The sequence below is a fragment of the Cyprinodon tularosa genome, unplaced genomic scaffold, assembly GCF_016077235.1.
Source record: "Cyprinodon tularosa strain WSP-4 unplaced genomic scaffold, ASM1607723v1 ctg9, whole genome shotgun sequence".
Taxonomy (NCBI): domain Eukaryota; kingdom Metazoa; phylum Chordata; class Actinopteri; order Cyprinodontiformes; family Cyprinodontidae; genus Cyprinodon; species Cyprinodon tularosa.
This window is the reverse complement of record NW_024039673.1, coordinates 353,690-365,399: the sequence shown is the minus strand read 5'-3', so window position 1 is coordinate 365,399 and position 11,710 is coordinate 353,690. Positions and strand designations below refer to the sequence as shown.

The 11,710-nt window shown below is 39.5% G+C and overlaps 1 protein-coding gene across 1 annotated transcript; it reads right to left on the bottom strand.

Annotated features, from left to right (window-relative positions):
* Window positions 1-9,778: 9,778 nt before the first annotated feature.
* On the bottom strand, window positions 9,779-11,451 carry LOC119775847 (THAP domain-containing protein 1 A-like). The gene is made up of 4 exons (XM_038273953.1): window positions 11,218-11,451; window positions 10,797-10,893; window positions 10,391-10,512; window positions 9,779-9,876 (listed from the first exon to the last, which is right to left on the bottom strand). Exons 1-4 carry the CDS (start codon window positions 11,444-11,446, stop codon window positions 9,779-9,781), a joined length of 546 nt encoding a protein of 181 aa, XP_038129881.1. The 5' UTR covers window positions 11,447-11,451.
* Between the last annotated feature and the right edge of the window lie 259 nt (window positions 11,452-11,710).

The following is an 11,710-nucleotide window of genomic DNA, read 5'->3' as shown; positions in this document are numbered from 1 at the left end:
ACCACAAGCTGGGATGCATCAAGGCATGGTGGTTGTCTCCCACCCACTGTACAGCCATACCAGCCAGCTGGCTCACCTACAAGGAAGAGGTCAAACCCTTCACAAACCCTTCAACATCCCAGATCTCCACCCACTGCCAGGAACCAGCCTTCCCACCCCAACAGATGGATAAGTTATCTTTCTTAAAACCAAAGTATTACCAGACAATGGAAAAAAAAGATTCTCTTCGGCTCAACTGGTTTTGTAATCTGGTTTTGGTTTTATGGCATTAAATGCTCTCTTCTCCAATCTCCATTGTTGCTGGACTTAAATGTTGCATGAAAAAGTGCCTACTTCTTGCTTTCATGAATGGATCTGTACACCATTTGTGCACTGTCTTTATCCTTTTGTATAGCGGTAGAACAACTTTAAGTGTTATACCACCATCTACAGGGGTGGAGTGAGAAATTATGTGTGTAAGTGTTGGTATTTTTGGAAAATTGTGATTTGTATTATTGTGACTTCACTGCAAATGCAATTAATCGCCCAGAAACATATGACATGTACAATTTACACATGATGAGAATAATATTAGGAACACTTGGTTTTAATATATATATATATATATATATATATATATATATATATATATATATATATATATATATATATATATATATATATATATATATATATATACAGTGTTGTGCCTGAACGCGTTCATTGAACGAAAGTTCATGAACTCGTTCATATTTTGGGCGAACGTGAACTGAACGTACTGCATTATTGCCTGATGAACGTTATTGTGAACTCGTTCATCCTGGTGTCTGTGAACGGCACGCTCTCTCAGTTCAGCTCCGTTCAATAGGTTGCCAGATTTCTATAGAGTCCTCCAGGCGAAACCCCAGCTAAATCAAACCATAAATAGGCCTTAATATGTAGCGGGAAAAACACCCAATCTGGCAACACCAGCTACCAGCGTCGTAGCCTACAGCCGCGTGCGTCATCAAAACAAAATGCAGCGTGGAAGCTACAGCAGCATGTAGGCTACCGTGGAGGCGACAAAGCAGCAGTATGATCACTTAAAACAGTTTTATGACCAGGTGGTCGGTGAGGATGATAGCAACAAGTTTGCCCGCCAGCTTTCAGTAAAAAAATCCGCACTTCAGTAACCTTAAATTCCTACCTCAGCCTGGTCCTTCAGTTTGTGTTAGTAAAATCTTCTTGAGCGGAGGTCTTCAACAGGGGATCCGCGACCCCTAGGGGGTCTACGGAGGTACTGCATGAGGGTCTGCATGGTTAGTTGATATTTTTATATTCCCTGCCTGCAATTTTTTCCCCCACTAATTGAAATGTCTTTAAATACTCATTAACATGAAATCAACACACTGTAGTAACCAGATAAATGGAGAAAAAAGATGTCTTTCAGTCATCAATGCACACATTCAGCGACACACAGGAGCTCTTTCAAGCTGGGCACTGTTTCCTTCACAACAACCAGGAATCAGAATCAGAAAAACTTTAATAATCCCAGGGAGAAATTAATTTCTTTACATTACTCCATCTGTAATAGAGTGACTATAGGACACAATTTCATGCAATATATATAGTTAGGGGGTCCCCGCTCCATCTCGCCATCAGTTTGGGGGTCCTTGGTCTGGAAAACATAGAAGACCCCTGTTCTTGAGGGTTTTACTATCCATGTAACTTGTTTGTTAAACCTGCCTGGTATAATTTTCCAGTATTCCTTTTTAGTATGTATTAAAATGGAATTTCAAATGGAAAAAATTATTAAAATAAAAAAAAAAAACAATTGCACCTTAAAGACTACTTTCCTATTTTTCTTTTAATAATTACTCATAAAAAAGACCATTCAAGCAGCACATTTTTCCTGATGTTTTTGAGAATATACTGTAGGGGTGAAAGCTGCAGCTGCTACTAGTGTGAAGTGAATGGACAGCAACAAAGCGTTAAAGCAACAATGGGGAAATGCTGTCCCCTCAATGCTAATGTAAACCCTGGTTGTATAAGGATTCAAAACTGGATATGAAGATGAAATCTGACGCACAGTTTCAGAGTTACAACTGATAAAATAATTGCTGTCTGTGGTTCTACAGTAGGCTATGGTGTAATTGAGCGATATATGAAAAAAAAAGAACTATGAACTAGTTCATTTTTTGGTTTTGAATTATGAACTATGAACTGAACTAGTTCATTTTAAAATGTGTGAACTGAACTTTGAACTAGTTAACGTAGAAAGAGAACTTTCCCAACACTGTATATATATATATATATATATATATATATATATATATATATATATATATATATATATATATATATATATATATCACTTAAATAGCCTGAATTGAATTGATTGATCGATCCAAGAAGAATTATAAATTGGGATTTGTTTCATGGCAAAGAGCAGGGGCGTTGCTAGGCACAAAGCTTTACTGGGGCACTGGCCCTCTACCGCATATGCCCCTCCTTCCATACATAAATACAGACAAGCACACTGCCCCACCCTGATACTTTCCTACCAAAATTACGAGTTGAGATATTAATGAGTATAAGAGCATATTTGTTTTAACAAACATGAACATTTTCAACATTGCAGCTATAAAAAAATAAGACATCAACAACTTTGACAAATAAAATGTTTCCTTAAACACATTCTGAAGTAATCATTAATTCCTAGGTTACAGAGTTTTAGTTCGGGGGAAAGTTTAACTCAACCCGAACTAAGTTTTTCTTTTATTTTTTTGAGCATTAAAGTGTACCCCCTATTTATCATTTTTGCAAAGTGGTCAATCACTTGTGACTCAGCTTAGAAAGTTCTTCCTTTTCAACTGATAAAATAGCAAGATGATGGAGCCTGTCTTGTCCCATTGTGCACCTCAGCCAAGTGTGGATCCTTCTCAACACACTGAATGACCTTTCACAACTCCCGCTGTAGACTGGGATTGTGAGGGAGATCTGGATGACCTGCGTTAGTGTTGGGAATATGATGTTATCAAGCAAGTTCAAAACACACTGCATATCCTTGATGACCAGGCTTTCTTTTTCCCCCTAAGTCACTAATGTCTCCTTGTTTGTGGACGCTGGTTTTTGCTCCCTCATCACCTTCATGATCCTGTCTCTCCTGTCCTTCACCTGTCTCTTGCCTGTCAGTCTCGCCTCCTCCTCCCTTTCCTACTCCAGCACCTTCATTCTCATTCTCTACAGCAAACATTAAAAAAACGTAAATCTATAATTATGTAAATATGAGTCATATTGCTTATAACGTCCCTAATGTAACTGCTTAGCTTAAATCACTAATTCATTACGGGACCTTACCTCCCTCTCTCTCATCTTGTTTAACTGCTTCCCTGTCTCTGCTTCGTCTGAGGAATTTCCTGATATCCATCTACAAACCACTGCAGTCATTTTCAGTTAGTAGCCTATAAATCATGTGGTTTCACTGGGAAAATAATAAAATTGACAGGTAAGAAACGTTACCAGAACTAAAAATGCGTCGCGGCCGCACACTGTCCCATCCAACTCAGTTGAGAGCAGCGTGTTAATTTACCTGCAGTTCATGCAGTGACATGCGCTGACGTGGGGGCGCTAATACATCCTCAATTTGGAGTTAACAACAGACTTGCTGCGCATTTGAGTAGAAATATACGTCTCCTCCCATTGGAATTATCTAAATTGATGCATTAAAAAAATGTAATACTGTTGCAAATATTCATGAGATTTATACTGGGGCACAGCTCATTTATACTGGGGCACGTGCCCCAGTAAATGGGGTCTGGCGACGCCGATGGCAAAGAGTATAGGACAAATCATACAAATAGTTTTTAAAAGAACCTAAAGTCTTTGGTAAATATTTATTAGCCTCCCTTTACCTCTCTGCATTAGTTCTCAGGCTTATAAGAAAATCTTTTTTCACAAACTAAACAAAATGTCAGTTTTTAAAGTTGTGCTGCTGAGCACCTCAAGGTTAAATGCATGTTTATGGAAATTGATGTATATGTACAAAGTTTAGTCAATATGACTTTCATAACACTTTTTTGGAGGAATTCCAATTCTGGCAATGGACAACAGTGAAACACACACTTGATCCAAAAAGAGATGAAAGAAATTGATGGAGATTGGGCAAGTAACTAATTTTGAGCTACTTTATCTTTCTTTTTTTGGTCCTGTTCAGTATTATGGCAGGAGAATTGAAATCTGAGTACCATGCTATACTGAACACATTTGCTTTGCCAAGGGAGCTTTTGTTGATAAGACGCCCTCGTTATTTACTTAAAACTGCTTTATTTATCTATATATTTTTGTGACCAAACTTTACATGTGTCCGAAAATGCCGAACCTGACGAAAAGACAGGGAATAAAAAAGAGCAAAGAAAAAGTAATCCGGAAAGGAGAAAGATCCTTTAGGCAGAGAAAACGAGAAAAAGAAAGACAGCAAAACCATACATCCAGCTGCTATGTCTGTACAAAAGAAACAGTTTCTTGTGGGCAATCCAGATGGAGAACCTAAAGGAGCTCATGCAAATGGAAACAGGGAGGATAAAGGAACAAACAAGCAACAAAAGCAACAACACTGGTTGCAGGGACATTATTGAGCTTCTAAGAGCTATGCAGCAACTGTACAGTAGCTTAAGGAGGTATGTGTCTGGGTAAGTAATTGTGTGCGTGTGTGTGTGTGGGTGTGTGTGTGTGTGTGTGTGTGTGGGGGAGAGAGAGAGTGAAATAATGAAGAACCGGAATCCGAGCCCTGAAAGCTCAAACGACACCAAGGATAAGGAAGATTGTAAGAGGTTTTGGCAAAATCTGTGAAGCCCAATAAAGAGAATGTGCAATATTACTGTAAATATTCATTGAGGATCTCAATGGGTACTCAGGCTTCCTCTCACAGTCCAAAGACTGTGACTTTATGTTGCTCTGTAATGGACGTATGGCCTGCCAAAGGTGCAACCTACCTCTTACCCAATATTTACCGGAGACAGGCACTAGATTTTATGCTTTAATGATTAATGTGCAGAGTAAATTTAATCCTACAGTTTTTTTTTTATTATTTTTCATCCAGCAGTAAATAAAAGATTTATAAAAAAAACTGGATCCTTTTTGCAAACTTTTTTCTAACATCCAAAATCGATTAACATGTAAATTAATCTTAGAGATTGTTACGTCCACCAAGGGCACAACATATTTGAGGACACGAGACAAAAGATGAGGGTTCAAAAAAATATTTTATTTATAAATTTTCTCCTCTTTAGCTTTCTTTGCTCGGCTTCTTCTGATTTACTGCGAAGAAAAAAAAGTTAGAGGCCCTCAGATCCCGTGCCCCAAAGGAATCAAAAAAACAAAACCCAAAAGTAACAAAAGAAAGTTGGACCTGGCAGGCCGATCAAACAGAACAAAACGGTGCAGCAGGGGGCCAACCCTATACAGGGCCGTCGAAGCCCCTACTGGTACCGGACTAAACGCCAAAAATAACCTAAGCAAAAGAAAAATCGAAAATAGGACAACCGGTCCCGCCAGGCCAAAACCACAAGAAAAAAAGTAAGCAACGGCTAACCAAAATACCGCATGGCAGGCTGGAACGTCCGCTGCAGGCCGCAGCGACAAGACAAGTGCGCATCGCGCACGGTGGAACAAGTGGAAGCAGGTGGAAAAGCGGCGTCCAGGCGAAGATAGAAAGGGACGCCCCAACATGCTGAAAGCCAGCCTATTTATAGGCGGACAACAGCACCACAAATTAACATAATTAACTGGCCAAAAGAATTATTCAACTCCCAAAATATATTAACAAAAGATCCTTCAACTAAAGTCTGTAAGAAAACAAAGAAAAGAAATAGACAAAAATCATAATGTGCCCGAAGCACATAACACCCCCACCCAAAGACTCTGAATGGGGTCTGAAGTAAAACTCAACCCATTCAGAGAAAAAAAGGAAAGCGGGACTAGAGTTGTGAGTGTGCGTCGGCCACTACATTGTCCTCTCTTCTCATAATAAAAACGCGTTACATTAGTTTTAACAACCAAGACACGATCCAATGCGCTCTCAACACCACCGAGCGCAGCAAATACATCCGATTCACCAACTCCAGTCTGCATTCTTCCAAAAACAGCTCCTTCTCCATCAAAGCCAGCTGTCCAAATCTGACCTGAAGTTCCTTTAAACGAAACGGGTCAGCTGCAAGTGAGGTTTTCTTCGGCGATTCATCAGGACCCTTTGTTAAACCTGCAGCAGGAAAAATATCCTTCGTGCACTTACTAAAGACATCTAATGTGGGCTTCTCAAAAAACTCATCCAAGTCAAACACCATGTTCGAACCCTGGAATCACGCCACACAAACTGTCAAGCACACACACAAAGCCACAAAAACACCAGAGCCAAATCGTCCAATCTACGGTAACCTCAAAATGCTCGGCTATTAACAGCAACTGATCCTTTGTGCATTTACGCAAAGTATCCAATGTGGGCCCTCGAACAAACTCATCCAGGATTAAACTCCATGTCTACCCCTGGAAACAAGCCACACTAAATCAGGAACACTCCTGCACAAACAAAGCTACAGCACCACCAGAACCGAATGCTCTAATTAATCAGCGCAACGCGCGTCAGCTGCGCAAAAACACACACAAAACCAGCATAACCGCCAACAAACAAGAATCAACCGTAGGACACGACCTGTTTCTAAAGGCAAACTTTGTTTAAACAAGCCCCCATAAATATGTTACGTCCACCAAGGGCACAACATATTATGAGGACACTAAAGGCAAACTTTTCTTTAGACAAGCCCCCATAATATGTTACGTCCACCAAGGGCACAATATATTTGAGGACATGAGACAAAAGATGAGGGTTCAAAAAAATATTTTATTTATAAATTTTCTCCTCTTTAGCTTTCTTTGCTCGGCTTCTTCTGATTTACTGCGAAGAAAAAAAAGTTAGAGGCCCTCAGATCCCGTGCCCCAAAGGAATCAAAAAAACAAAACCCAAAAGTAACAAAAGAAAGTTAAACCTGGCAGGCCGATCAAACAGAACAAAACGGTACAGCAGGGGGCCAACCCTATACAGGGCCGTCGAAGCCCCTACTGGTACCGGACTAAAGGCCAAAAATAACCTAAGCAAAAGAAAAATCGAAAATAGGACAACCGGTCCCGCCAGGCCAAAACCACAAGAAAAAAAGTAAGCAATGGCTAACCAAAATACCGCATGGCAGGCTGGAACGTCCGCTGCAGGCCGCAGCGACAAGACAAGTGCGCACCACGCACGGTGGAACAAGTGGAAGCAGGTGGAAAAGCGGCGTCCAGGCGAAGATAGAAAGGGACGCCCCAACATCCTGAAAGCCAGCCTATTTATAGGCAGACAACAGCACCACAAATTAACATAATTAACTGGCCAAAAGAATTATTCAACTCCCAAAATATATTAACAAAAGATCCTTCAACTAAAGTCTGTAAGAAAACAAAGAAAAGAAATAGACAAAAATCATAATGTGCCCGAAGCACATAACAGAGATGTTCGAGATCAGCCTGTTTTTCGGTGTAGTCCTGTTTCTCTGACTGTGACTGGCTGGATGTGCTCTATTTCTCCTCTGACATGGGAGTTGGCTTGGAGCTCGTCTGCCTGGCTGTGTGTTTCCTGGACGGAGCCGCCTTTTACAGTTGCTTTTTGTATCTCTGCTTCTGTCTCCTTGAACCCCAGTCGGCCTCGGCAGACGGCTGCTCATACTGAGCCTGTTTCTGCTGAAGGTTTCTTCCTATTAAAAGAGAGTTTTTCCTCTCCACTGTCGCTACAAGCATGCTTAGTGTGAGGGATTGCATTCGAGTCAAGAGTCGATGCAATCAACTGATTTTGCTTTGATAGAAAACTTTGAATCAATTTGACTGTATCATCTGATGAACTGCAAAGTGGCTTGAGATGACATGTGTTGTGAATTGGAGCTATAGAGGGATTATTTGTTTATCAACACGGCGGATGCGCGCGCATCTTGACTGCAAAAAGTGCCAGGTCCTTTAAAGCGTCTGGTCGAATGTTGTGATTATACGCGGTTATTTAGCAGTTGCGATCTGCTAACTAGCGATGTTGTCAGCGTTCTACAACAGTTTATCACCTAGTGATAAAATAAGTTATGCTGCTAAATTAACACTAGTTAATGGAATACGTCTTAATGACCCATACGCGTTACATGCCGGTGAGTGGATAAATGACGAGAAAAAATGGCCCAAAATTCAGTGGCCGGACATTCATTCCCACCTGTGCAAAGTGCAATAGGCATTTCCATTACGAATGTGCAAAAGTAAAAAGAAAGGCTAGAGAATGGTATTGTGATCAGCGCAAAAAACAGAAAAACTAGAAAAAATGCACTCTGAAACATAGAGTTGTAACTGTACCTGTGCTTACCATTCAAAGTATGCACTAAGGTTCTCAGTGTGCATCTTATGACAAGATTGTTTAATATTGTTATTTTTATTATTGGTTACATGCACAAGAATAAATATATTTCAATGTTTCCTTGACTCTTGAATACTTTATTAATATTTACACAGGGTTTACACAGGTATCAGCTGATTGAATTGTTTTCTTTTCAATGGCAAAACACAAAGCAAAATATCTGCATATTTCATTTAAGATTTTGAAATATATCTTAAAACAGAGGAATGAGGAAAAAGCTCAATATTCAAAAGCAAACTGGATACAACACACATTTTGAACCAAAACTGCTGCAAAATGTTTTAAACCACAGCTTTTGAATGTTCAATGAGCTTTTGCAGTGAAAATACTTAGGCAATCATTTTTTTCAAAAAAATAATATTCAATGACATTTAAACCTCAATTCATAGATGTCTTAATTTTGGCACAATTCAATTAAGGGCTTTTAATTTATTTTCTAGGGACTATGCATTTGCAAATGTTTGTCAATGCTGCACAAACAATTACAATGTCATCTAACAGGTCCACCTGTGATAAAGGAATAACAGTAGTAAGAATTCGGAAAGTTTTCCATCTCCCTATTATTCTTTCAATGTGTATTCTAACATTGGACAAACGCCTCGATGTTTCCACCTCTTGAGCAGACAACTGCTTTTTACCTTTGGTAAAGTGAGGGATCCTCAGGGTAGCACCACGCAAGGCAAGCTCATCTCTAATGGTAAAACCACGATCTGCTAGTATCTCATCATTTACTTGTAGAAGGTCATAAAATCCAGACTCGGCTGTAAGTTGTTTATCAGAAACACGCCCACCCCAACCTGCAGACAGAAATGTAATTGCTCCTGCAGGTGACATGCCAACCAAATACTTAACCGTGGTATGGCTCTTATAATTTGAATATGTTTGGGCTCTGGCTGTTAAATTTGTTGGTCTGTTAATTAAAATTTCTGTGCAGTCAATAATGCACCTGCAACGCTGGTATTTAGGTTTGAAACATTTTGGCATATTCTTTAAAATAGCATGCTTACTTGGCCACTTGATTAAAGGTTTCAAAATCTGAGACATAATAGGCAGCCAACTTCTTAAGATTTTAGAGATGTCACATTCGTTAACATTAAATCTGAATGCAATATCCTTGTTGGTGAGTCCTAATCTGAGTTTCATGAGTACAGCCAAAAGATGATCCTCTAGGGTCAGAGAGCCACGGATGACCTCAACACTGTCCTTAATCGTCTGCAGGACCCAATTAAAGAGGGCACTGGTTAGACCTGTGAAAAACAGCACCTGTGCTGCTTTACACTTCAGTGACGCAAAGGAGAACTGTGCAGTCCCGAGCATTTCTTTTAATTGTTCATTCTGTTTTCAGTTGTTGATGTCCTCACGCAGGTCATCACACTCTGTATGAAGTTGGCTGTACTTCAGCTGGAGGTCATCATGGACAGTCTTTGGGACCATACCTTCTGAAAAATAAATACAAATTTTACATTCTTATCTTTACAAAAAACAAATGGTTACATTCTGGGTGATCAGTCACACTGTGGGCAAATACCTGTTTGCAACAAATATAAACATTACTAACTGATTAATCCCACTAATACGGAAGAGGATAAGGGCCACTGAAAAAAAAAAAGAAAAGTTAACTGTTTTTGTTTATTTTATTTCAGTATAGTATGGGAAAAAAAGTTAGAATTCTGAGAAAAAAGTCAGAATTCTGAGAAAAAAAGTCAGAATTCTGACTTTAATCTCAGAATTCTGACTTTGTTCCCATGTTAAACTGAAATAAAATTTAAAAATCAGTTTACTTTTTTTTTTTTTTTTTTCAGTGGCCCTAAACCTCTTCCGTACACTAGTGACTATTCTATTCTGCAATAATTAATATGTTAACATTTAGGAACACACAGATCTACGTCTCTTTATAAAAATCCAAATGACTTTGCAGGCCGTCTTGGTCAGGTTAGTAATAAGGTTTCATACCATTATATAGATCAGCACTAGCCTCTATTCCACACTCAGTTGGAGAGATGGAAGAGGGTGTACACTGATGTCCATCTTCTGGACACCTGCTGGGGGTTGCATCCCTTCTTTTTCTCTTATATCTGAAACACACAGGAGAGAACAATAATTTAGTGCAAAAAACCCCCAAAAAAACAAAACAATTCCACAGGTGTTATCTCCTAAATTCAAGTCCATACAAATCACATGCTCAGTCATCCCAACTCTCCATATGAGATGTCTAATAAAAACTACATGCTCTGACCTTTAACCCGGGTAACCTATATAGCTACAATATATCAATATTTTTTCTTTGCACTTCCAGTCATACTATGTGGAGTCATGCTTGTAATCAGACAACAATCAAGCACACAGATGTGATACTTACCGCTCCAGTTTTGCAACACCGTCTTTGCCGGGCTGGATTGAGTATGGAAAGATAGACGGGACAAAGTCTGGGCTGTCGATGTCGTCTGATGCCTCTCCTGTACAAATAATGTATTGACACAATCATCATCATCATCAACCTTTATTACAGACACTAGTCAATCAATTGAAAAGACAGCACACACAGAGAAGTTTAGACCAGACAACGTGATGATGTTAATGATAAAACTTATGGCTGACCCGATGAGTTGCAACTTGATAAGACTGAATCAAGGTACATTAGCTTGTATGCTAGTTATGCTCCAATGTGTTTTGTACGATTCATTAATCCCGTTTATATATGTAATACTTAATAATTGTATGTAAAACCATTGTTTGTAAAACCAGCGATGCCGTTTAGCTTTTTTATAGATAAGACTTACCTGATATAAAGTGATCGCTGCAGATTGATGCATTTTTAATCATCTGCTCGTTCCAATCGCTTCTTCTGATGGCTTGCAACCAAAGACGTCTCTTGTTTGCCTTGAAAGGGGTGCGAGTTGATGGGATTCGGTAAAACTTGCGCGTTTTATTGTTTTTATCAAAACGGTTCGTGCAACCGACAGCACAACAAGACATGTTAGCGGCTCTTTCTGCAGGCGACATGCGCATTGGAGCCGGAAGTGACGTAGAGTGACGTTGCCTGATAATCCCTCTATATGAATAAACTGAATTGGATTGAATAATGAACTATCGGAGGAAGACAACATGCATGGGGAGAACATGCAAACTCCATGCAGAGACCTCGGCAGCGATTCTAATCCAGGCAACAATGCTACAAACTCCACAACCACACCCCCCCCAAAAATTAAGATTTATAAAATAAATTGCAAGGAGCATTAAGTTAGATTCATCCCCTAGGTGGGCTGCTGAGCA

Coding starts and splice junctions, on each gene's coding strand:
- LOC119775847 (XM_038273953.1), bottom strand. CDS start 11,446: ATGCGCATGTCGCCTGCAGAAAGAGCCGCTAACATGTCTTGTTGTGCT. Junction 10,513..10,796: donor GGTGTTGCAAAACTGGAGCG/GTAAGTATCACA, acceptor TGTGTGTTTCAG/ATATAAGAGAAAAAGAAGGG. Junction 9,877..10,390: donor TAGTGCTGATCTATATAATG/GTATGAAACCTT, acceptor TTTATTTTTCAG/AAGGTATGGTCCCAAAGACT.